This window comes from Pleurodeles waltl, chromosome 1_2, assembly GCF_031143425.1.
Source record: "Pleurodeles waltl isolate 20211129_DDA chromosome 1_2, aPleWal1.hap1.20221129, whole genome shotgun sequence".
Classification (NCBI taxonomy): domain Eukaryota; kingdom Metazoa; phylum Chordata; class Amphibia; order Caudata; family Salamandridae; genus Pleurodeles; species Pleurodeles waltl.
Genome location: NC_090437.1, coordinates 1,090,658,461 through 1,090,681,856, shown reverse-complemented (window position 1 = coordinate 1,090,681,856; position 23,396 = coordinate 1,090,658,461). Strand labels below are relative to the sequence as shown.

The following is a 23,396-nucleotide window of genomic DNA, read 5'->3' as shown; positions in this document are numbered from 1 at the left end:
ACAAGAACTTAGTACGGAGAGGCAGCTGCAGAGACAAAGACCAGAAACTATGGGTTTCTGGGGGACGCCACACCAGGTTCCAATATCGGAGTCCCAAGGATAGAAAAAAGCTCCCCTTCAAAGGCGAACCAGCAACACATGAAATCGGACAGTAGACACAACTAGAAGATTGGACAAAGCAAGACATGTCCCAAATAGCCATGGAGGAAGGTGGCATCCTTTGATGAGTACATTAGGAAACCCCGTAGGATCCCCACCAGAAAAAAATAAAAACTGAAAACACCAACCACAAAGGAAGTTGACAAATGACTGACTCATGTCACCCAAATCAGAAGTCAGAAGAGGTGCACAGACACTTGCAACTCTGCCCCAGGATCAGGCCAAATGAGGACCTAGAAAAGAGCACGTAGCAAGAAAGCCACAAAGGAAGAATCAATTCACAAAGCCCAAAAGGTAAAGTGTGTTTGGGACGCAGGGTGGTGGAGCACCATCATGATCTCAAACAGTAACAGCCAATAAAAACATCAAAAGAGCAGACACAGTGCATTAAGCACAACATGGTGATAAGCAGGAAACCAAAGACAGAAAACACCATAACCTCCAGCCAGGGCAAAGATAAGAAATTAAGCCCAAAATAAGGGAACAAGTTAAATGTGAAGCATAGGACGACACCCATAGGACGAATCAAGAGATAGGAATTCATTTCAAACAGGACCTACCCCTCCACCAACTACTGGAAGCCAACAGGAAACAGGCGCAGATAGAGTCACAACCAGGAAATACTGGAAACCACCAGGAACACCATAAAGAACAACCCCTCCCCAAAGGTACGGAATGGAGATAAAAAAAAATGTCAAAGGCAAGGGTCAAATCTTGAGACCACTCAGGAACAGGGCCATCTCAGTCCAGAGAAATGGAAAGTCAGGAGTTACTGACAGTAAATCAAGTAGAATTGCAGCCTGCTCAGATGGCACTGCTGAAAAGGAGAAAAAGATCTAAGCAGTTCAGTCACCAGGAATTTACTGCTGTTAAATCTCACCACCGGGGAGGACGACCTGTCTGTACCCAGGGGCATCATCCCCAACATGACAGTCGTAATTACAGAAGTACCGACCTGGGAAATAGAGGCAGAAGTGTAAATGGGGAAGAATGTAGACATCGAGAAAGCACCTACCAAGACGAGGTGGAAAGCAAACACTATATGGACAAAAAGAGATCAGGCAAGTCTCAGGTATGCAAGTGGAAGAAAACCCTCATAAATGAGGTCCAAAAAAGAAACAAAGCCACTTGTTGAGAAGGTCTCAGCGGCAGCACATGCTGAGGAGCAAAGGTAAGAAGCAGACTAGTAACTTCCAAGCAGCAAGAAAAGCATAAATATTTCGAGTAACTTTGGCAACATTGGAATAAAAAATATAACATAATATAGTACCGTGATATGTTTCTACCAAGGACGGATCAATAGTCTAGAACCACAAAATGAAAGGGTCAGATAATATATTAAGTACCTCAAATAACAGTGTGTTAACACAGCCAATGAGGTATTGTAAACCAAGTAACCAACGAGCATGTAATGCAGCCTTAACAATAGTTCTGAAAAACTTTTCATAGTTATAAATTATGACTAGAATTGCAGTCTTCGTTCCAGACACGAAGAACAGCTGCTATGAAATGCATGTATTGTCTGTGGCACTTCCATGAAGGACACAATTGCTACTTGTATGACTACAGTCCGCTAAAACTCGCAAGCGGAAACGTGTTTTCACTTCTTTGCACAGAGCACAAAACACCGACACACGAAAATTTGTCGAAGGTGCTGGCGAGACTTGCACATTTCATAGCTAAGCACCTGGGGAACGACTGATTGCCAATGTAATAAAGATAATCAAACCTCTTAAGAGCATAAGTTAACCCAAAATCCTACGCCTAAAGCAAACAGGCCTGACAAAAAATTAGTCGCACCAAGATCGCAGTTATGAGTAAAACAAAATATGAAACTGAGGGAAGAGGTTTCTAGGGGATCAGTGGCACCCTGAAGGGTTTAGTGAGAAAAAGAAAAAAACCAGCACCCATACAGAATCCATGGAGTAATAGTAAATGTCTATGTGACATCCACAAGGGCCTGCAACATCCCCAAACAATGTGAGTGAAGAGGGCTATAGCCCTCTCAATGAACTGCGCTTGCTTGGAAAACACCTTCAATTGCGTTCTTAAGAAAGGGCAAAGAAGTAGAAATAACAGAAAATCCTTAAGCAAAAATATTAGCCTGCTTTTAGCTGGTTTTGTTGTGTGCATTTGATTGCAACAGCCTTGACAATTAAAAGGCTGTCACTGGTGGTTGCAGGGTAAGCGAGGGTTAAGGGACTGCACCAATACTCATTTCTGGGGACCGGCACTTATTTTTTTGGTCAGGCTTAACAGCACTTGCGCTGTTGCTTTTCGACCTGTTATATATGGTTTGTGGAGTTGAATTTTGCCCACTGCTTGCCGTTGCGTTTCATTTGTCTATGTCAGAGTCTTTTAAAAATCCTTGCTTCCTAGTGGTTGGCCCTGCCTCTTTGTCCCTCCTTTTTCTTTTTCATTTCCTCCCACTGAGCAAGGGCTAAGTACTGTAGCATTCCATTATGGTCGTTGATCCGTTCTTTGGGTGACAACTTTTTATTGATTTCCTGCCCTGTAATTGTTTGCCTGGGTTCAGCTTTGGCGCCCTAGCTGCTTACATTTTAATGAAGCATGTCCCACCTCCTCTTAATTCCACAGCTGTGTTATTGCTATCTCCTGCTCCGTTGCTTATACAACTGTTTATTTGCAATTTTGGAAGTTGACCGTCAGTTGGGCTTCTTTCAGTAAAATATTCACCCAGGAATCAAGTGTGGTGCTTCCTTTCAGCCCCAGCCCCCATTCACCCGTGCGTGCCTTTTAGGTTATCAGCATGTGAAATTAAGATCAGGGCATCGTAAAGAAGATCATGACTTGCAAACGATTTGGCTGATTCTAAATGGTCGGGACATATGCCCTGTATTGTATTGGAATAGTATTTATATAGCGCTTACTACCCTTCACGAGGCGTCAAAACCCTTTTCGATGAGTGGCACGCTACTCTGGAACCCAAGAAGAATTAGTGGTAGATTAGTATAGGGAAATATGAGTCAGGTTTTAGTATTATTATGAGTTATTTTGAGCAGAGGATATGTGAGTTTGTTAGTTGGATTGACTAGAGTAATGGAGGGACAGAGGAGGGAAGAATCCAGAAGTGTTAATTGGGAGTTTATAGTAATAGGATGAGGCTTGGAACGAGTAAAAGAAAGATGGAGGAGGGAAGAGTCTATGGAAAGGGTTAGGGAGACCATAGTAGCAGGAGGGGTTTTAGATGAGTCAAAGGTGAGATAAATGAGGGAGAATTTAGTAGGGTTGTTTGGGAGATCATGGCAGTAAACTGACGTTTGGGTGAGCTAGATGTGGAAGAGGAGGGGAGAGCGTAGGCAGGGTTATTTTGGAGATGAAAGTAGTAGAATGGGTTTTTTTGATGAGTCAGAGTGAGGATGGAGGATAGATTGATAGACATTGCGTATGGTGATGGGGAGACAAAGTAAAGTTTACAAGAGAGTAAATTTATATTTTTGTTTACACTTGTACATTTTTTTATCATATTTATTTTATTCATTATTTCTTTACTTTAATTTACTTATTTATAATTTGAATTTTATGTATAGTCTTTAATTAATTTTTCTTTCCAGTACAGTAGGACTAGAGTAATAAATAGATATGTAAATACAAAGTAAGGGAATATATGTTCAAGAAATATAATAATGGGTATAATAATATGAGAAGAAAAGTAGTATTGTATAAACACAGCCTTTCAAGATTTGTAATATTTGAAGTTAATTAATAAGTGTACTTTTCTAACATTTGTTCATATTTCCTAAATTTTCGAATAATAAAATGCTTATGATGAGAAAACATTTGATCAGTGTGATATAAAACAAGAGCAGGGATTCACAAGTATCTAATATAACAACTTATCTAGGAGCTATGCAACAACCTATGAACATGTTAAGCATAGAATAACATACACATATATTTGTATATACACACACATATATATACATACACACACGCATATATATGTGTGTGTGTATATATATATGTATGTATGTATATATATATATATATATATATATATATATATATATATATATATATATATATATATATATACACATATATATACACATACACACACACATATATAGACATATATATTTAAACTTTACGCTGCTGACTGACTCAGACGAGTTCCTGCGATATCGGTTCGTGCTCGGATCAGGCTTCCATTACATAATTGTCCACAGACCACTCCTCGCCTTACTCGAGGAGGCACACCAACTCCGCAACGGTAAGCATCGTGTTCATTTATTCGACACTCATCATATCCATAATCTCATGAATGTTAGCACCATAAAACTAACCCAACACGTTTCGGCGTTCTCCGCCTTGCTCACGGGTTACCCATGAGGAAATATACATTTGTTAAACAGGTTTAAAGGGCATGTGTGTAATTTTTTGTTATGACATAGTAGCAATACTTATTTCCTAAGAACTATACATATAATCAGAATAAAAATATTTATCAACACAGGCATATGCAGTCCATTGCTGTTTAAATATGGTGGATATAAAGGAAAGAGCCAACTCTCGAGTAGTCTTCTGAAGACAAGGTACTTATTCGTGGATCCTATATTTGGGGGCAATGAATTCCATAGTTTGGCTGCTTGAATGGAGAAGGATGTACCACCTATAGTCTTTTTCTTGTATGGTGGCGTTCTACGGCGGGGTGGCAATCGCGAGCTGAGGTTTCTTTGTTGAATGTATTTGGTTACTTTGTTTCTGATAAAAAGCGGTCGTGCTCCATGTATAGATTTGTGGGTGATACAAAGCAGCTTGAAGGTGGATCTTCTGGCAACGGGTAACCAGTGTAGTGCTCTCAAGGCAGGGGACATGTGGGCTTGTGGCTTTACATGTAACAATAGCCTGGCAGCAGAGTTCGGAATACGTTGTAGTTTTTTCATAATAGATGGAGATGATCCATGGTAGAGGCTATTTGCATAATCCAGTCTGGATAGTACAAGAGAGATAGTAGCCTGGACCTTGTGTGGAAATCCGAGGTGGGGGAAGATGCGTCGCAGAATCTTCAAGGTGATGAAGCTTTTTTGTGCTAATTTGTCCACTTGGGCATTCATTGTTAACTTGGACCCCATGGTAATTCCAAGGTTTTTAACTTCCTCAGATAATTGAGGAGGTGGTCCAACATCATCAGGCCAGGCACACAGTGGGACAATTATCACATTTTGTGAGCCCAGCTCGTTACCTGTGTCGCCGGACGTGCGGAGGCCGGATGTTGTGATGTCTTTAATCAGCCATTAACTTTGCCTTAAGTGCTCCTGCTGAAAATGTTCAGATGGAAAACAAAGGGCTGCGGTTGTGAGTTCCGGCAGCATGCTGTGGTGCCAACTCATCAGTTCTAGGAAGGGTTCACGTTTCTGTTTTAAGCTGACAGCCTTTCACTGCAATTCTTCCTTCATTATTGCTGTGCGGTTTTACATGCCAAGAGAACTTTGTGTTTTAATTTCAAACAAGCACTTTTTATAAGTTAACGTGTTTTGTTTGTCTCAGCACTGCACTCAGTTTCGCTTCTGCCACACTATTTTTGTTTATAGACTGACTGAGCGTTATGCACACCAATCGAGCAGATGAACTTTGTTTACTATAGCATTTTGTTCCTTACTGTGGGCAAACTTCCATCGGATATAAATTCTCTCAACCATTTCCTGTACACGCTTGAGTCCCTTTGCCGACTTCGGAGTACATGACTGGGTAGCTAGTTGTCCAGGATCACACTGTCCAGAGCGGGACTGGTAATTCATATGTCTCATGAGGGGGTGGGGTGGAGCCAACTTCTGCAGAAAGCTTCTGTTGTGTGTATATGGTATGTGAGGTTCAACTTTGCCCTGTGCTTGCCACTGCTTTTCATTTGTCTCGTTCAGTGTCATTTAAAAATCCTTGCTTGCTAGTGCTTGCCTCTTTGTCTCTCTTTTATCTCTTCCGTTCACCACTCCGCACACAAACTACCTATCCCTCTCTATTACTCTTTCTATCTGGTATGTGCAGCTCTCACCCCTATTCACCATGTCAAATAATTTCACTAGACAAATGCACTAAACACCACACAACTCCACCCCACACAATTCCATAATAATTCCTATTAAGTACACATAATTCCACTACAAACCACATACATCCACTACAAACCAAAGCATATAGATTAAAGACACTGTCATTTACCTGCAAATAGCTTTAACTCTTGCAAGTGCGAGACCAATCACTTTGCAAATGCTTGTCCTGATAAGACATTTCCAGAGAGCAAGAGAGGGAAAATCTTACAAAGAGGAAAGAAAGAGGAAGATAAATACAGAAACGTCATAAAGGGAGAAAGAAGGAATCTGCAAGAGTGACAGAGGAAGGGGTTCCGAGAGTGGATTAAAGTACCCTCAGGTGAATTAAAGATTGCACAATCTTGGTATTCGGCACACTAACATTTAATAGCTCTAGCTGCAGGCTTCTGATCACAGCTTTGAGAACCATCAGAACTCATTCTTTTACAAATCAAGCACTGCCTGTCACACTGATAGCTCTTTATAGTATGATTGCTGGTTTGAGAGGCACACACAAGTCTGGTTCTTGAGGTATGAAAGAAATTCCGCTTCTGGATTGTAAAGATCTCAACAAGCATGATGTCTGAGTCAGTTTTACATTTTGCATGATACTGTACACGTCTCCAGAACAACAAATATCAAGGGCATTCACTTGCACATCAACTAGGAAATATATGTTCTTGGACAACCCTTAAAGTATGGAAAGTTGTATTTAATATCTGAAGGAAACCAGAAGATAAAATGTCTGCTGCAGTGTCAATCACTGCTGCTAACGTCAGCTGCTCTGTTTTTTAAATAATTTCAGCTTCTGCCTTCTTTTCTTATTGGATGAAGTCAATTAAAGAGGCAATGCCTGCACACATTTTTCTCTTACAGAATATAACTACTGCCAATGTGTTGAGCTTTAATAGTTGCCGCAGCAACAGTCATCCTCATCTTTCCTAGGAAATCCAGTTGCCTTCAGGGGAAATGGAACATGTGAAAGCCTCAGTTGCATTTGCTACTACAGGTTGCTGCTTAGGCTGGCCGAGCCAAGTCACCTAGTTTATATTTCTTTTTAAGCCTAATTTCTAACTCAGAAAAAGATACTAGCCATTTCATCATAAGGGAGCATTTCTCACAGGTATTTGTCAACAGTGAAGCTTTCCCCCTGCAGATAACAAACGTTCTTGTTTTAACCCTAATATAATTTTTTTTAACAAATCCTTCAAATCTAATACTCAAGTTGAATCTTGAGCGACATGCTCTGTTATGAGTAAAGGAGAAACAACATCCAGCAAAGGCTGGTGAAATCACGCACTGTGTTTTGTGGAGAGTTCACAAAGTTTGTAAGAGTTTGAACAGTGGGCAAATGGGGAGGATATTGCTGCCATCGTGTCTTCTACAGCATTTTATGATATACATGAGGATCCTCATTACTATATTAGTGTTGCCCCATGATAACGACGAGCATGAGCAGCATCTTCTGGGGTACACTGGACTTCGTTCTGATCTTTTATCTTCATTGGCAGGTGTAAGATAAATAATGTGTATCTGAAGCAAATGCTTCAAGAATATCAATGGACAATTATTCAGTCATTTATAAGGAGGAAACCACAGTGGCGATTTTCACTAAAGACAACCTTTTCTTGTTTGCCACACCTTGGTCCATCATAGATGAGGGAGTCGACATAATCTTTCCTGAATATACAGCTGTCATCAACAAAAAATTAGAAAGTGGAAAAGTTAGTTTTAATGATATCAATGAGCTCTTGTTCAACAAATTGATTGCACATATGGGTTTTGTGACTGGAGACCCACTTTTTTCATAGTTTGCAATCACCATCATCAGTGCTACAGTAGATGCTGGTGTCTTCAATGATGACTTTATTTTGTGACTGATTGAGTTTTGATGACTTTAGTTTCTCTTGCGAGTATTGCACAGGGCCAAGAAGCACACGATCCCTAGGGAAAAAGCCCATGCCAGCGTTGCCACCTTTTCCATACAACACCAAGTATTTGCATTTGTTGGTTTTCTTCACTGAAGTAGGCATTTCCTTAAATAAACTCTTGTGAGCATCCTCTTTTGGCACTTTCAAAGTCTGATGAAAAAGCTAAATAAAGTGTGTAGAGTGTAGATGTGGAGGTAGCCAACAGAAGCAGATGAAAAAGTCTTGAGAGGCTGGTGCTGGATGGCCCGCGAGCAGCGCAGGCTCAATCTCCCTCTCGCATCACCGCACCCTGTTAACATGAGAGCGCTAAGGTAACTGTGTGCGGTCAGAATAGGTTTACAGGGGAAATAGGGTACGCTGGCGAAAGCAGATTCAAATATATTTACCTTTAAAGGTACCAACAAGGAGTAATGGAACACATGCAGTTAAGCACCCTTGAGCTAGTAGAGAACAAGCCCCAAGCCATTAATGCAATTTGACCAGCAGGCGACTGCCAAGATAAGTTATGGCCAGTCAGCATTTAATTAGCTATACTTTGATGTACAATCAGTTCCAAATAAGGATTTGTCCTCTCCCTATTAATGTATACATAAAGCCCCTTTAACGTTTTATTTTCAACTTTGCCAGAAACGTCAGCAGTTTGAAGTGCTTGAACAGTGAAGATTTAGCAATCCAGAGAAAAATAGGGATACATTGTGAGAAGGTAGCCTCTTTCTAGCCTTGTTACCCCCACTTTTGGCCTGTTTGTGAGTGTATGTCAGGGTGTTTGTCACTGTTTCACTGGGATCCTGATAGCCAGGCCTCAGTGCTCATAGTGAAAACACTATGTTTTCAGTATGTTTGTTATGTGTCACTGGGATCCTGCTGGTCAGGACCCCAGTGCTCATAGGTTTGTGGCCTATATGTATGTGTCACTGGGACCCTGTCACACAGGGCCCCAGTGCTCTTAGGTGTGCATGTATATGTTCCCTGTGTGGTGCCTAACTGTCTCACTGAGGCTCTGCTAACCAGAACCTCAGTGGTTATGCTCTCTCATTACTTTCAAATTGTCAATAACAGGCTAGTGACCAATTTTACCAATTTACATTGGCTTACTGGAACACCCTTATAATTCCCTAGTATATGGTACTGAGGTACCCAGGGTATTGGGATTCCAGGAGATCCCTATGGGCTGCAGCATTTCTTTTGCCACCCATAGGGAGCTCTGACAATTCTTACACAGGCCTGCCACTGCAGCCTGAGTGAAATAACGTCCACGTTATTTCACAGCCATTTTACACTGCACTTAAGTAACTTATAAGTCACCTATATGTCTAACCTTTACCTGGTAAAGGTTGGGTGCAAAGTTACTTAGTGTGAGGGCACCCTGGCACTAGCCAAGGTGCCCCCACATTGTTCAGAGCCAATTCCCTGAACTTTGTGAGTGCGGGGACACCATTACACGCGTGCACTACATATAGGTCACTACCTATATGTAGCTTCACCATGGTAACTCCGAATATGGCCATGTAACATGTCTATGATCATGGAATTGCCCCCTCTATACCATCCTGGCATAGTTGGCACAATCCCATGATCCCAGTGGTCTGTAGCACAGACCCTGGTACTGCCAAACTGCCCTTCCTGGGGTTTCACTGCAGCTGCTGCTGCTGCCAACCCCTCAGACAGGCAGCTGCCCTCCTGGGGTCCAGCCAGGCCTGGCCCAGGATGGCAGAACAAAGAACTTCCTCTGAGAGAGGGTGTGACACCCTCTCCCTTTGGAAAATGGTGTGAAGGCAGGGGAGGAGTAGCCTCCCCCAGCCTCTGGAAATGCTTTGTTGGGCACAGAGGTGCCCAATTCTGCATAAGCCAGTCTACACCGGTTCAGGGACCCCTTAGCCCCTGCTCTGGCGCGAAACTGGACAAAGGAAAGGGGAGTGACCACTCCCCTGACCTGCACCTCCCCTGGGAGGTGTCCAGAGCTCCTCCAGTGTGCTCCAGACCTCTGCCATCTTGGAAACAGAGGTGCTGCTGGCACACTGGACTGCTCTGAGTGGCCAGTGCCACCAGGTGACGTCAGAGACTCCTGCTGATAGGCTCCTTCAGGTGTTAGTAGCCTATCCTCTCTCCTAGGTAGCCAAACCCTCTTTTCTGGCTATTTAGGGTCTCTGTCTCTGGGGAAACTTGAGATAACGAATGCATGAGCTCAGCCGAGTTCCTCTGCATCTCTCTCTTCACCTTCTGATAAGGAATCGACTGCTGACCGCGCTGGAAGCCTGCAAACCTGCAACATAGTAGCAAAGACGACTACTGCAACTCTGTAACGCTGATCCTGCCGCCTTCTCGACTGTTTTCCTGCTTGTGCATGCTGTGGGGGTAGCCTGCCTCCTCTCTGCACCAGAAGCTCCGAAGAAATCTCCCGTGGGTCGACGGAATCTTCCCCCTGCAACCGCAGGCACCAAAAAGCTGCATCACCGGTCCCTTGGGTCTCCTCTCAGCACGACGAGCGAGGTCCCTCGAATCCAGCGACTCTGTCCAAGTGACCCCCACAGTCCAGTGACTCTTCAGCCCAAGTTTGGTGGAGGTAAGTCCTTGCCTCACCTCGCTGGGCTGCATTGCTGGGAACCGCGACTTTGCAGCTACTCCGGCCCCTGTGCACTTCCGGCGGAAATCCTTTGTGCACAGCCAAGCCTGGGTCCACGGCACTCTAACCTGCATTGCACGACTTTCTAAGTTGGTCTCCGGCGACGTGGGACTCCTTTGTGCAACTTCGGCAAGCACCGTTTCACGCATCCTCGTAGTGCCTGTTTCTGGCACTTCTCCGGGTGCTACCTGCTTCAGTGAGGGCTCTTTGTCTTGCACGACGTCCCTTCTCTCTTCAGGTCCAATTTGCGACCTCCTGGTCCCTCCTGGGCCCCAGCAGCGTCCAAAAACGCCAAACGCACGATTTGCGACTAGCAAGGCTTGTTGGCGTCCTTTCAGCGGGAAAACACTTCTGCACGACTCTCCAAGGCGAGAGGGATCCGTCCACCAAAGGGGAAGTCTCTAGCCCTTTTCGTTCCTGCAGAAACCTCAGCTTCTTCTGTCCAGTCGAAGCTTCTTTGCACCCGCAGCTGGCATTTCCTGGGCATCTGCCCATCTCCGACTTGCTTGTGACTTTTGGACTTGGTCCCCTTGTTCCACAGGTACCCTAGATTGGAAATCCACAGTTGTTGCATTGCTGGTTTGTGTCTTTCCTGCATTATTCCTCTAACACGACTATTTTGTCCTTAGGGGAACTTTAGTGCACTTTGCACTCACTTTTCAGGGTCTTGGGGAGGGTTATTTTTCTAACTCTCACTATTTTCTAATAGTCCCAGCGACCCTCTACAAGGTCACATAGGTTTGGGGTCCATTCGTGGTTCGCATTCCACTTTTGGAGTATATGGTTTGTGTTGCCCCTATCCCTATGTTTCCCCATTGCATCCTATTGTAACTATACATTGTTTGCACTGTTTTCTAAGACTATACTGCATATTTTTGCTATTGTGTATATACAGGGAGTGCAGAATTATTAGGCAAGTTGTATTTTTGAGGATTAATTTTATTATTGAACAACAACCATGTTCTCAATGAACCCAAAAAGCTCATTAATATCAAAGCTGAATATTTTTGGAAGTAGTTTCTAGTTTGTTTTTAGTTTTAGCTATGTTAGGGGAATATCTGTGTGTGCAGGTGACTATTACTGTGCATAATTATTAGGCAACTTAACAAAAAAAAATATATACCCATTTCAATTATTTATTATTACCAGTGAAACCAATATAACATCTCAACATTCACAAATATACATTTCTGACATTCAAAAACAAAACAAAAACAAATCAGTGACCAATATAGCCACCTTTCTTTGCAAGGACACTCAAAAGCCTGCCATCCATGGATTCTGTCAGTGTTTTGATCTGTTCACCATCAACATTGCGTGCAGCAGCAACCACAGCCTCCCAGACACTGTTCAGAGAGGTGTACTGTTTTCCCTCCTTGTAAATCTCACATTTGATGATGGACCACAGGTTCTCAATGGGGTTCAGATCAGGTGAACAAGGAGGCCATGTCATTAGATTTCCTTCTTTTATACCCTTTCTTGCCAGCCACGCTGTGGAGTACTTGGACGCGTGTGATGGAGCATTGTCCTGCATGAAAATCATGTTTTTCTTGAAGGATGCAGACTTCTTCCTGTACCACTGCTTGAAGAAGGTGTCTTCCAGGAACTGGCAGTAGGACTGGGAGTTGAGCTTGACTCCATCCTCAACCCGAAAAGGCCCCACAAGCTCATCTTTGATGATACCAGCCCACACCAGTACTCCACCTCCACCTTGCTGGCGTCTGAGTCGGACTGGAGTTCTCTGCCCTTTACCAATCCAGCCACGGGCCCATCCATCTGGCCCATCAAGACTCACTCTCATTTCCTCAGTCCATAAAACCTTAGAAAAATCAGTCTTGAGATATTTCTTGGCCCAGTCTTGACGTTTCAGCTTGTGTGTCTTGTTCAGTGGTGGTCGTCTTTCAGCCTTTCTTACCTTGGCCATGTCTCTGAGTATTGCACACCTTGTGCTTTTGGGCACTCCAGTGATGTTGCAGCTCTGAAATATGGCCAAACTGGTGGCAAGTGGCATCGTGGCAGCTGCACGCTTGACTTTTCTCAGTTCATGGGCAGTTATTTTGCGCCTTGGTTTTTCCACACGCTTCTTGCGACCCTGTTGACTATTTTGAATGAAACGCTTGATTGTTCGATGATCACGCTTCAGAAGCTTTGCAATTTTAAGAGTGCTGCATCCCTCTGCAAGATATCTCACTATTTTCGACTTTTCGGAGCCTGTCAAGTCCTTCTTTTGACCCATTTTGCCAAAGGAAAGGAAGTTGCCTAATAATTATGCACACCTGATATAGGGTGTTGATGTCATTAGACCACACCCCTTCTCATTACAGAGATGCACATCACCTAATATGCTTGATTGGTAGTAGGCTTTCGAGCCTATACAGCTTGGAGTAAGACAACATGCATAAAGAGGATGATGTGGTCAAAATACTCATTTGCCTAATAATTCTGCACTCCCTGTATATCTTGTGTATATTTCCTATCCTCTCACTGAGGGTACACTCTAAGATACTTTGGCATATTGTCATAAAAATAAAGTACCTTTATTTTTAGTATAACTGTGTATTGTGTTTTCTTATGATATTGTGCATATGACACTAAGTGGTACTGTAGTAGCTTCACACGTCTCCTAGTTCAGCCTAAGCTGCTCTGCTAAGCTACCATTATCTATCAGCCTAAGCTGCTAGACACCCTATACACTAATAAGGGATAACTGGGCCTGGTGCAAGGTGCAAGTACCCCTTGGTACTCACTACAAGCCAGTCCAGCCTCCTACATACATCAATTAATCCTCCAAGGCAGTTGCTTTTCTGTCTTATGATAGACAAACTTGATGAAGTGTATTAAGCCATTTGGCTATGGCAACTTTAGCCCCAATCAGGTCTATCTACAGACCACAAACAGGAGATTTCTAGCAGACCTTTCAAATAGTGTTGGATAACAGGCCGAACGAAGAGGGTACCTTGGCCAGGCCTGTCCCTATAGCAACAGCACCACTATTGGTTTTACTCTTATGGAGACATGAAAGCAGTTTGTTAAAAAAAATAAAAAAAATAAAAAAAAATGCTGTTTTTTTTTTGAGCAGGGGAATGAAACAGCAAACTTTCTGTAAGGAAATGCCTTCCTTGGCATGGTTACCCTCTGACTTTTTGCCTTTTGTTGATGCCAAGTTATGATTTGAAAGTGTGCTGAGGCCTGCTAACCAGGCCCCAGCACCAGTGTTCTTTCCCTAAACTGTACCTTTGTTCCCAAAATTTGCACAGCCCTGGCACACAGATAAGTCCCTTGAAAATGGTACCCTGGGTACCAAGGGCCCTGTTACCAGGGAAGGTCTTTAAGGGCTGCAGCATGTCTTATGCCACCCTGGGGACCCCTCACCCAGCACATGTACACTGGGTCACAGCTTGTGTGTGCTGGTGGGGAGAAAATGACTAAGTCGACATGGCACTCCCCTCAGAGTGCCATGCCCACCTCTCACTGCCTGTGGCATAGGTAAGTCACCCCTCTAGTAGGCCTTACAGCCCTAAGGCAGGGTGCACTATACCACAGGTGAGGGCATGTGTGCATGGGCACTATGCCCCTACAGTGTTTAACCAAACCTTAGACATTGTAAGTGCAGGGTAGCCATAAAGAGTATATGGTCTGGGAGTTTGTCAAACACGAACTTCACAGCACCATAATGGCTACACTGAAATCTGGGAAGTTTGGTATCAAACTTCTAAGCACAATAAATGCACACTGATGCCAGTGTGGGATTTATTGTAAAATACACCCAGAGGGCATCTTAGAGATGCCCTCTGAATACCAGTCCAACTCCTAGTGCTAGGCTGACCAGTTTCTGCCAGCCTGCGACAACCAGACAAGTTTCTGGCCACATGGGGTGAGTGCCTTTGTCACTCTGTGGCCAGGAACAAAGCCTGCACTGGGTGGAGGTGCTTCTCACCTCCCACTGCAGTAACTAACACCTTGCGGTGAGCCTCAAAGGCTCATGCCTTTTGTTACAGCACCCCAGGGTGTCCAAGCAAATGGAGAAGCCCGCCCCTCCGGCCACTGCCCCCACTTTTGGCGGCAAGGCAGGAGACAATAATGAGAAAAACAAGGAGGAGTCACCCACCAGTCAGAACAGCCACTAAGGTGTCCTGAGCTTAGGTGACCCCTGCCTTTAGAAATCCTCCATCTTGAGATTGGAGGATTCCCCCAACAGGATTAGGGATGTAACCCCCTCCCCTCAGGGAGGAGGCATAAAGAGGGTGTAGCCACCCTCCAAGACAGCAGCCATTGGCTACTGCCCCCAGACCTAAACACACCCCTAAATTTAGTATTTAGTACCCTGAACCCAGGAAATTAGATTCCTGCAACCTACACAATGAAGGACTGCTGACCTGAAAGCCCCGCAGAGACGACAACTGACTTTGCCCCGGACTCAAAGTCAAAGAACCTGCACAGTGGCGCATCCGTCAGGTACCAGCGACCCTTGAGGACTCAGAAGACTGCCCTGAAACCGAAGAACCAAGAAACTCCTGAGAACAGTGGAACCGTTCACCAACAGCAACATCTTTGCAACAAAGAAGCAACTTTTAAAGAACTCACTCTTCCCGCCGGAATCGTGAGACTTCACACTCTGCACCCGGCGCCCCCGGCTCGAGCTCCAGAGAACAAACACTGCGAATCCCAGGCGACTGCGACAACATGAATAACCGGAGTTGACCCCCCTGCACCTCCGCAGCGACGTCTGCAGAGAGGATCCAGAGGCTTCCCCTGACCGCGACAGCCTGGTAACAAGTAACCCGACACCTGGACCCAACACTGCACCTGCAGCCCTCAGGACCGAGGGGAACCAACCTCCAGTGCTGGAGTGACCAGCAGGCGGCCCTCTCCCTAGCCCAGTCGGTGGTTGGCCCGAGAATCCTCCCTATGCCCTGCATCGCCTAAGTGACCCCCAGATCCCTCCATTGCTTCCTACAGCAACCTTGACGCCTACTTAGCACACTGCACCCGACCGCCCCTGTGCCGCTGAGGGTGTGTTTTGTGTACCTGTGTCTCCCCCCCCCCCAGTGCTCTATAAAACCCCCCTGGTCTCCTCCCCACGGATGCAGGGACTTACCTGCCAGCAGACCGGAACCGGAGCACCCCTGTTCTCCATATGCGCCTATGTGTTTTGGGCCCTCCTTTGACCTCTGCACCTGACCGGCCCTGTGTTGCTGGTGCAGTGACTTTGGGGTTGCCTTGAAGCACCAACGGTGGGCTGCCTATACCCAGGAGAATGACTGTGCAAGTGCTTTGCTTACCTTTGAAACCTAACAATACTTACCTCCCCCAGGAACTGTTGATTTTTGCACTGTGTCCACTTTTCAAATAGCTTATTACCATTTTTACCTATACTGTGTATATTACTGCTTTAATTCAAAGTTCCCTACTTACCTATGTGGAGTACCTTGCATTTTATGTTTTTACTTCAAATCTTGTGGTTCTAAAATAAATTAAGAAAATATATTTTTCTATATAAAAACTATTGGCCTGGAGTGAAGTCTTTGAGTGTGTGTTCCTCCTTTATTGCCTGTGTGTGTACAACAAATGCTTAACACTACCCTCTGATATGCCTACTGCTCAACCACACTACCACAAAATAGAGCATTAGTATTATCTAATTTTGCCACTATCAACCTCTAAGGGGAACCCCTTGGACTCTGTGCACACTATCTCTCACTTTGAGATAGTATATTCAGAGCCAACTTCCTACACTTACAAACAGTATCTACTAAAAGTCACTGCAGGAAAACATTCTTTACTTATTATTCAGTAGGTTGAGGATCCAAGCTCCCTTTCAAACTTTTGTAGGAGCACCAAAGAAACACTTTGAAAGAGTTGTAAGATATTCCTGAAATTCAAATGCAGAAATGAAATATGGTAAATAATGAAGCTATCAGCTAAAATAAAAGTAGTCTTTCTAAACAAAACATGATACAATAAATATTGTCAGGCATTTCTTGAAAAACATGCCATTTCAGCAGTCAAAATCAGACTTAAGGCTTACATAAGGGCCACATATTCTAATAAATTATTAATACTTCAGAGGCTCACCTTGCTCCGGACACTTGTCTAGTAAACAGCATGGATCCCAAGCGAGTTACAGTTGTGCCGCTTTGCTCTTCTAGATTCTTCAATGACATTGCTGCAGAACACAATTTAAAAATCATGACTCAATGCGTCATATTAGCTTTTGAAAGATGTACACAGTAGAATAAGTTACTTACCTTCATTAGCACCTTATCTGAAAGAGCTGGTATCTAGCTGCAGAGTCCTTCTCTTAGAATTATTCCCAGGTATCAGACTTGATCCAGATTTTTTTTTCGTGATCAGTACCCCTGCGTGGCGGTGGATGTCATGGTTAGGCTCTGCGTAGTGTTACTGGCGTTGTCCGGGCCGGAAGTGACGTTTACGGGGCCTATACAGGCACCACTGAGTTTTTGCAAATGTAAATGTCAGGAGCACAGGGCCGTGAAGAACAATGACCACTGGTGTGGAAAACTAGGGCCCTGAAAGAGTAGCAGTCCTGTCCCTAGAAATCTTTTTCTAGAGCGGGGAGGTTGAGTGTGTTGGTAAGGAATCTGCAGTTAGATAGTCTCTACCAGTTAACCGAAGGGAAGTAGCCTGTTCATTTGATAGAGACTTCTAGATTCATTAGCTTAGAATAAATAACAAAGCAATATCATTCACACAGGTGGGTCTGTGGACCAATTTGAGATGACATCCTGCAGGACCGAATGGGAAAAAGTGCCCATCCCCATGGACCTGAGTGTCCAGTCAGAAGTGCTTTGTGAACGTGTGCAAAGACACCCTGGCAGATGCCCAGGACCCGAACTCGCAAACTAACACAATGGTCGTAGCCTTAGTTCGGGTACGGCCCAACCTTTCTTAGCTCCAACATACTCCATGTAGAGCTGGTCGTCCACTAGAAACTCTTAGTGAAGTCAAGGTAGAATGAAAACACTCTTTTTGGGTCCAGGCAGTGGCGGTGCATCTCTTCTTTGGAGGCATGTGGAGGAGTGTTAAAAGGAGACAGGCTGATGGATTGGCCTATGTGAAAAGGAGTTACCACTTTCGGGAGAAAGAAGGCCCTTGTGTGAAGAACCAGTTTGTCAGGATAGATAGTGAGGTAAGGAGGCTTAGATAACAAGGCTTCAAGCTCACAGACCCTCAGGACAGGTGTTATCACCACGAGGAAGGTTGCCTTGATGGTAAGTAGCCTGAGAGGGCAATTATGAAGTGGCTCAAAGGGAACATACATGAGAAATGCTACGACAAGATTTAAGTCCCACTGAGGAATTACAAAGGGTAAAGGGGGGAACATATGCTGAAGACCTTACAAGAACCTATTTACAACAGGGGATTTGAAGAGGGGTGGTTAATAAGGCAACCGCAAAAAAGCAGAGATAGCAGAGCGATATCCCTTTAGAGTGCTCAGAGCAGAGCCCTGCTGGGCGAGAGAGAGAGGAAAAAACATTTGAGAAAGAGGGGCAGAAAGGAGATCAATGGGCTTTTCTTAACACCATGCCACAAATTTTTGCCAACGGCATGCACATACAGTCTTAGTGGAGGGACACCTGGCTGCCAAGATAACGTTGCAGACTTCAGGGGGAAGGTTGAAAGCTGTCATCTGCAGCCACTCAATCTCCACGAAAGAAGTCGACGAGTTGACAGGTGGAGTACCCTCCCCCTGCTGTGCCGACACGGACTGTAGGATGGATAGCCATGCTCAACAGTTCAGAATACCCAACTCTCCGTGCCCTATCCGGGGACACAAAAAGTGACTTGGGCCCGATCACTCCCGATCTTCTTGAGAACTCTGCATAGGAGTGGTATGGGGAGAAAGGCGCACATGATGCCTGAACGCCACTCGAGACAAAAAGCGTCCCCAAGAGAGAGCAGTCTTGGAAACTCCAGTGCACAGAACTCCTGACACTGAGTTCTTTGCTGTTGCGAACAGATCTAACCAAGGCACTCCCCACTGCTGATAGAGACCTTGACCACTCCGGATGGAGACGACATTTGTGATCTCCTAGGCTGAGTCTGTCCACTTTGGCTTTCAGACAGCACCCCAGGTGTTTAACAACCAAGGAAATGCCCTGATGTTCCAGCCATGTCCAGAGATTTACAGCCTCTTGACAAAAGATCCATGATCCCACCCGCTCTGTTTGTTGCAGTACCACATGGCGGTGGTATTGTCCATGAACACCTGCACTAGCTTTCCCTTGATGGAGGGTAGAAAGGCTTTCAATGCCAGTCGGATCGTACTGAGCTCCAATAGGTTGATTTAGAGTCTGGATTTCACAGGAGACCAGAGTCCTCTGATCTCCGCCTCTCCCAGATGGCTGCCCCAGCCCAGAAGCGACACATCTTTCACCACTGTGAGATCTGGTTGGAGATGGGAGAGGGGTCTGCTGCTGACCCAATCGTGGTTTGCTTGCCACCACTGCAGATCTTTCACAGTTCCCTCCGACATCTAGACTATGTCAGAAAGACTGCCCTGCTGCTGCATCTCCTGGAACTTCAGGTCCCACTGTAGAGCTCGCATATGCCAGCGGACACGTGCCACCAGCAGGATGCAGGAGGCCATGACCCCCAGCTGCCTCAGAGTCAGTCTCATCAAAATCCAGAATAGGGGCTGAAACATCGATATCATAGTCTAAATATCCTGGACTCGCCGCTCAGATGGATAAGCCTGAAACTGCACTATGTCCAGAACAGCTCAAAAGAAAGGGAGCACCTGAGAGGGAATCAGGTGTGATTTCACCACGTTTAAAGTGAACCCCAGCTCGTGCAGGAGGTCTGCCATAGACAACAGCCTGAGGGGTGCTTGGCTTCAACAGCCAGCCACTGCTGTACGGGAAGACTAGCACCCCTGAGCTCAGCAGATGTAACCACCACCACCACTGTCTTGGTGAACACCCGAAGCGTGCTGGTAAGGCCAAAGGGAAGTACAGTGAACTGAAAGTGCTTATGGCCTTGCACGAACAGCAGGTAACACCTGTGGGCAGGTAAGATGTGAAAGTATGAGTCCTGCGTGTTCAGCATTATCATCCAGTCTCCTGGGTTCAGGTCAGACAGGACCTGAGCCAAGGTGAGCATTCTGAACTTCTTGAGGAAGAAATTGAGAGGGCTTAGGTCTAGAAGAGGATGAAGGACTCTGTTCTTTTTTGGCACCAAGAATTAGTGGGAATTGCAACCACAACGAACGTCTGGTGTCACCATCCGCACTATGGCTCCCTTGGCCAAGAGAACTGTGACTTCCCGGTGGAGAAAGGATAGGTGATCCTCTGTCAGCCGGTTGGAAGTGGGTGGCATGGGGGTAAGGGTAGTCACAAGGGGGAGGGCGCAGCCCAGACGATCTGCGAAACCCACCTGTCCAATGTTATTGACCGTCAGTGGGGAAGATGATGGCAGATCTTAACTGGGTGCCTATGATGGTAAAGGGGCAGACTAGAAGGGTTTGGAGGTTGCAGCTTCTGGGGGGCACTGCAGGGGTGGGGACGTGGCCAATGGCCTGACTTCCTGACCCACAGGGTCTGTGGGTGCCATGCCCTCAGCCCCACAAAGGCTGGGGATAATGCATGGTGGTTGGGAGGGTAAAGGTGTCATTGGAAGCTCCTTCCGTGGTGACAAAAGGAGTGAAAGGCAGATTTTAGGGGACAAGGGGCCATAGGAAGGCCCAAGGACCTGGCTGTGGCTTGAGTGTCCTTAAAGTGCTCCAGTGCTGAATCTGACTTTTCTCCGTAAAGACTGGAGCCATCAAAGGGCATGTCCATCATAGATGACTGGACAACCCCAGTCGCCCTCAACCAAGTGTGGCACCGTAAGGCCACCGTTGATGAAACCGCTCTGCCCAGTGAGTCAGTGGTGTCCAGTCCACTGCTTATTGTGAACTTACGTCTCGCCTGTCTGCTACAGCCAAGGAAAGTACAGCCGGTGCCTCCCCTGGGACAGACAGCAGCACCTGCATCACTGTATTCTACAGTGCATCGGAATATCGGCCCAAAAGGCACACACTGTTCACTGATCGCAGTGCTAGGCTGGGGGAAGAAAACATCTTCTTCCCTAAGCTGTACAGCCTCTTGGATTCTTTATCCAGGGGTGCGGTGGGGAATGCAGCAGGATTTACATGAGATGTAGAGGCTTGGACTACCAAGCCATCTGGCTTAGGGTGTGGAGTGAGGAGGTTCGGATCCCCTGGAGTGGAGCAGTGACAGCAGGCAATCATCCTATTCACAGGAGCCCCCTCTGCTGGGCTTGGCTATGTCCTACGTAAGTGGTACGTCCATGAGGCCCTCGTTGAACAGTAGTAGAGGTTCTGAGGGAGACAATCCCAGTTGCAGAATCTCTGTCAAGACTTTAGTCTTGACTGCCACGAGGGCAATTGAAGGTCAACTACCTCAGCTGCCCTCCGTATCACCATGGAGAAAGATGCTCCCTCCTCCATAGCCTCAGTAGGGGAAGGAAGCATGTCAGTGTCTGGAGAAGTGTCCAGTCCATTGACCTCACCCAGAGCCTCACATTAATTCATTTTGGAATCATAAGACTGGTATTCTTTAGCGTCCAGCGACCCCTTCCGGTCCTCCCAGAGTCCTAGCCCATAAGAATAGGATTCATGTTCTGGCCTGGAAGGCAAGGCTACAGTCAGCACTGCAGATGCCGACGGTCGATGCCCTTCCAGAGTCCATAAGAGTCAGGGTGAAGATTGGGCTGATGGCACATGTAGGGCGTCAGCAGAGGCTGCGCCAGGGAAGGCTGACATGGCACAACTGGCGTCAGTCTGGATCCAAGATTGAATTCTATGGGCCCAACGGTGCAGAGGCTGGGGCCATCAGGGCGGAACCACCAGAGGTCCCTGCCAAACCCTTGGACCCAAAGATGCACCAGAGGGGACGGGCTACCCAAATATGAGGCGCATGAAGTTGGGCAGGGGTCACTCTGGCTCCTGGAAATTTGGGAAGGCGCTCTACCGTGGAGCTAGGCCTTAATAAGCGATTCAGGGTTCAGAGAAACATCTGAATCTTGCCAATCTGCCTGCAGTGGTTATAACTAGAAGGAAGGCAGCTTTCCACAATATATGCTGAAGGAAAGCTTTATTAATGGCTAAAATGGCAGCCCGAAGAGCCTTGAGAGAACAGTATTCCATTCTAGAGAAGATAATCTCGGTATCAGGAAAGTCATTCACCACGAGGCTATTGGAAGAAAAAAAAAGCTATTTATGAGGAATGTTGCCTATAGGCAGTAAACGATGTCAAATGGACATTAATTGAAAAGAATTATAAGAGTGACCTCCCAAACAAAGAACATATGCCATGCTGGTACATCTTGACAATTAGTGGGATTAACGTTCTATAGCATACAACAAATGCTAAATCTCTTCCATTTGAAGAAGTGTGAAGCTCTTTTTCTTTCTGAATGTCCATACTCTCTTGTGGGAGGCATCAGTGTTCACAATTAAGTTTAGAAGCTAGACGTTCAACTCAAGGATGGTAGGCTGGAATAGAGAATCTTGCCCTCAAACGTGTGAATGAGCAGTGTCCTGCATGGCTATATCCTGTGTGGACGCTACCACAGATGAAGGAATTATGTTAGCCATCATTGCTGGGGTTACTCTGGCACTACTCAAATTATCCTAGCCCTCGAATAGGTCTGTTTGTCGATGACTGCTGTAACCAGGGGAATCAATGAAAAGGTGATAAGAAACATCCTGTACCAGTTGAGCCATATGCATTCTCCTTTGCTCCTGGTTGTTAGAATGAGGAGACAAAGTCTGGGTATTTTTTGTGGTATGTGCTTACAAGATGAAAATTGAGGCAACTCTAAGCGCAGAAGATGTTATGTAAGATAGAATTTCTTAGAACCCATGTGTGGTTTTCTTGAAATATCTTGCTTATGGAATCCGCTTGAGGATTCTGGATGCCTGGAAGATGACCTGCTGTGATACTCAGGTTCCTGGCTATCAAACATTTCCAGATAGACTGAGCTACCCGAGATAGTGCTCTTGTTCCCGCTTATGTGTTCAAATAATTCATAGCTGCGGGGAGTCAGTCTTGAAAGCAGGAAGAAATGTATTTATAACTATGTGAACAGCACGTAGTTCTAGAAGATTGATAAGACATAACCTTCAAAAGCCATTTTCCCTTTAATCTAGAGATGATCCATACGAGAATCCAAAATGATCAAGGAGGCTTCAGCCACAACCATCTGAATCAAAAAGTCATAATGAAAGTCTATTCCACAAACGAGATACTGGCATCACCATATGAGGGAATGAGGTTCATGGGTAGACTGTGCGAGCTGTCCTCCCATTGCTCTAAATATCAGCATCACAAGTGATGTAGATATTGCTGTAAAAAAAAAAAAAAAAAAAATGCAGGATGCAATTGAGCCCAGAAGCGATTACATTTGTCACATTAGGTGGCTTGCTTTCAGAAGACCTCAATACTTCAGACAGTTAGAGAACAGTATCTCCTTCCAAGGATACACTTTTCGAGAACCAAGATTTCTTTGCATATGGCTGGTCCATCGGCAGTGTAATAGTGAGCAAAGAAAAAAAAATGATGAATATGAAAGCGACCCAGAGAATTTACCAGTGGCTGAGCCTAATTC

At 45.3% G+C, this 23,396-nt stretch overlaps 1 protein-coding gene across 1 annotated transcript in view; it reads right to left on the bottom strand.

Annotated features, from left to right (window-relative positions):
• Positions 1 to 23,396, bottom strand: part of SEPSECS (Sep (O-phosphoserine) tRNA:Sec (selenocysteine) tRNA synthase) — a 196,384-nt gene that overhangs the window by 5,594 nt on the left and 167,394 nt on the right. The window contains exon 10 of the mRNA XM_069202162.1: positions 16,839 to 16,929. Coding sequence (XP_069058263.1) covers positions 16,839 to 16,929 — 91 coding nt within the window. The remainder of the gene's footprint in view (positions 1 to 16,838; positions 16,930 to 23,396) is intronic.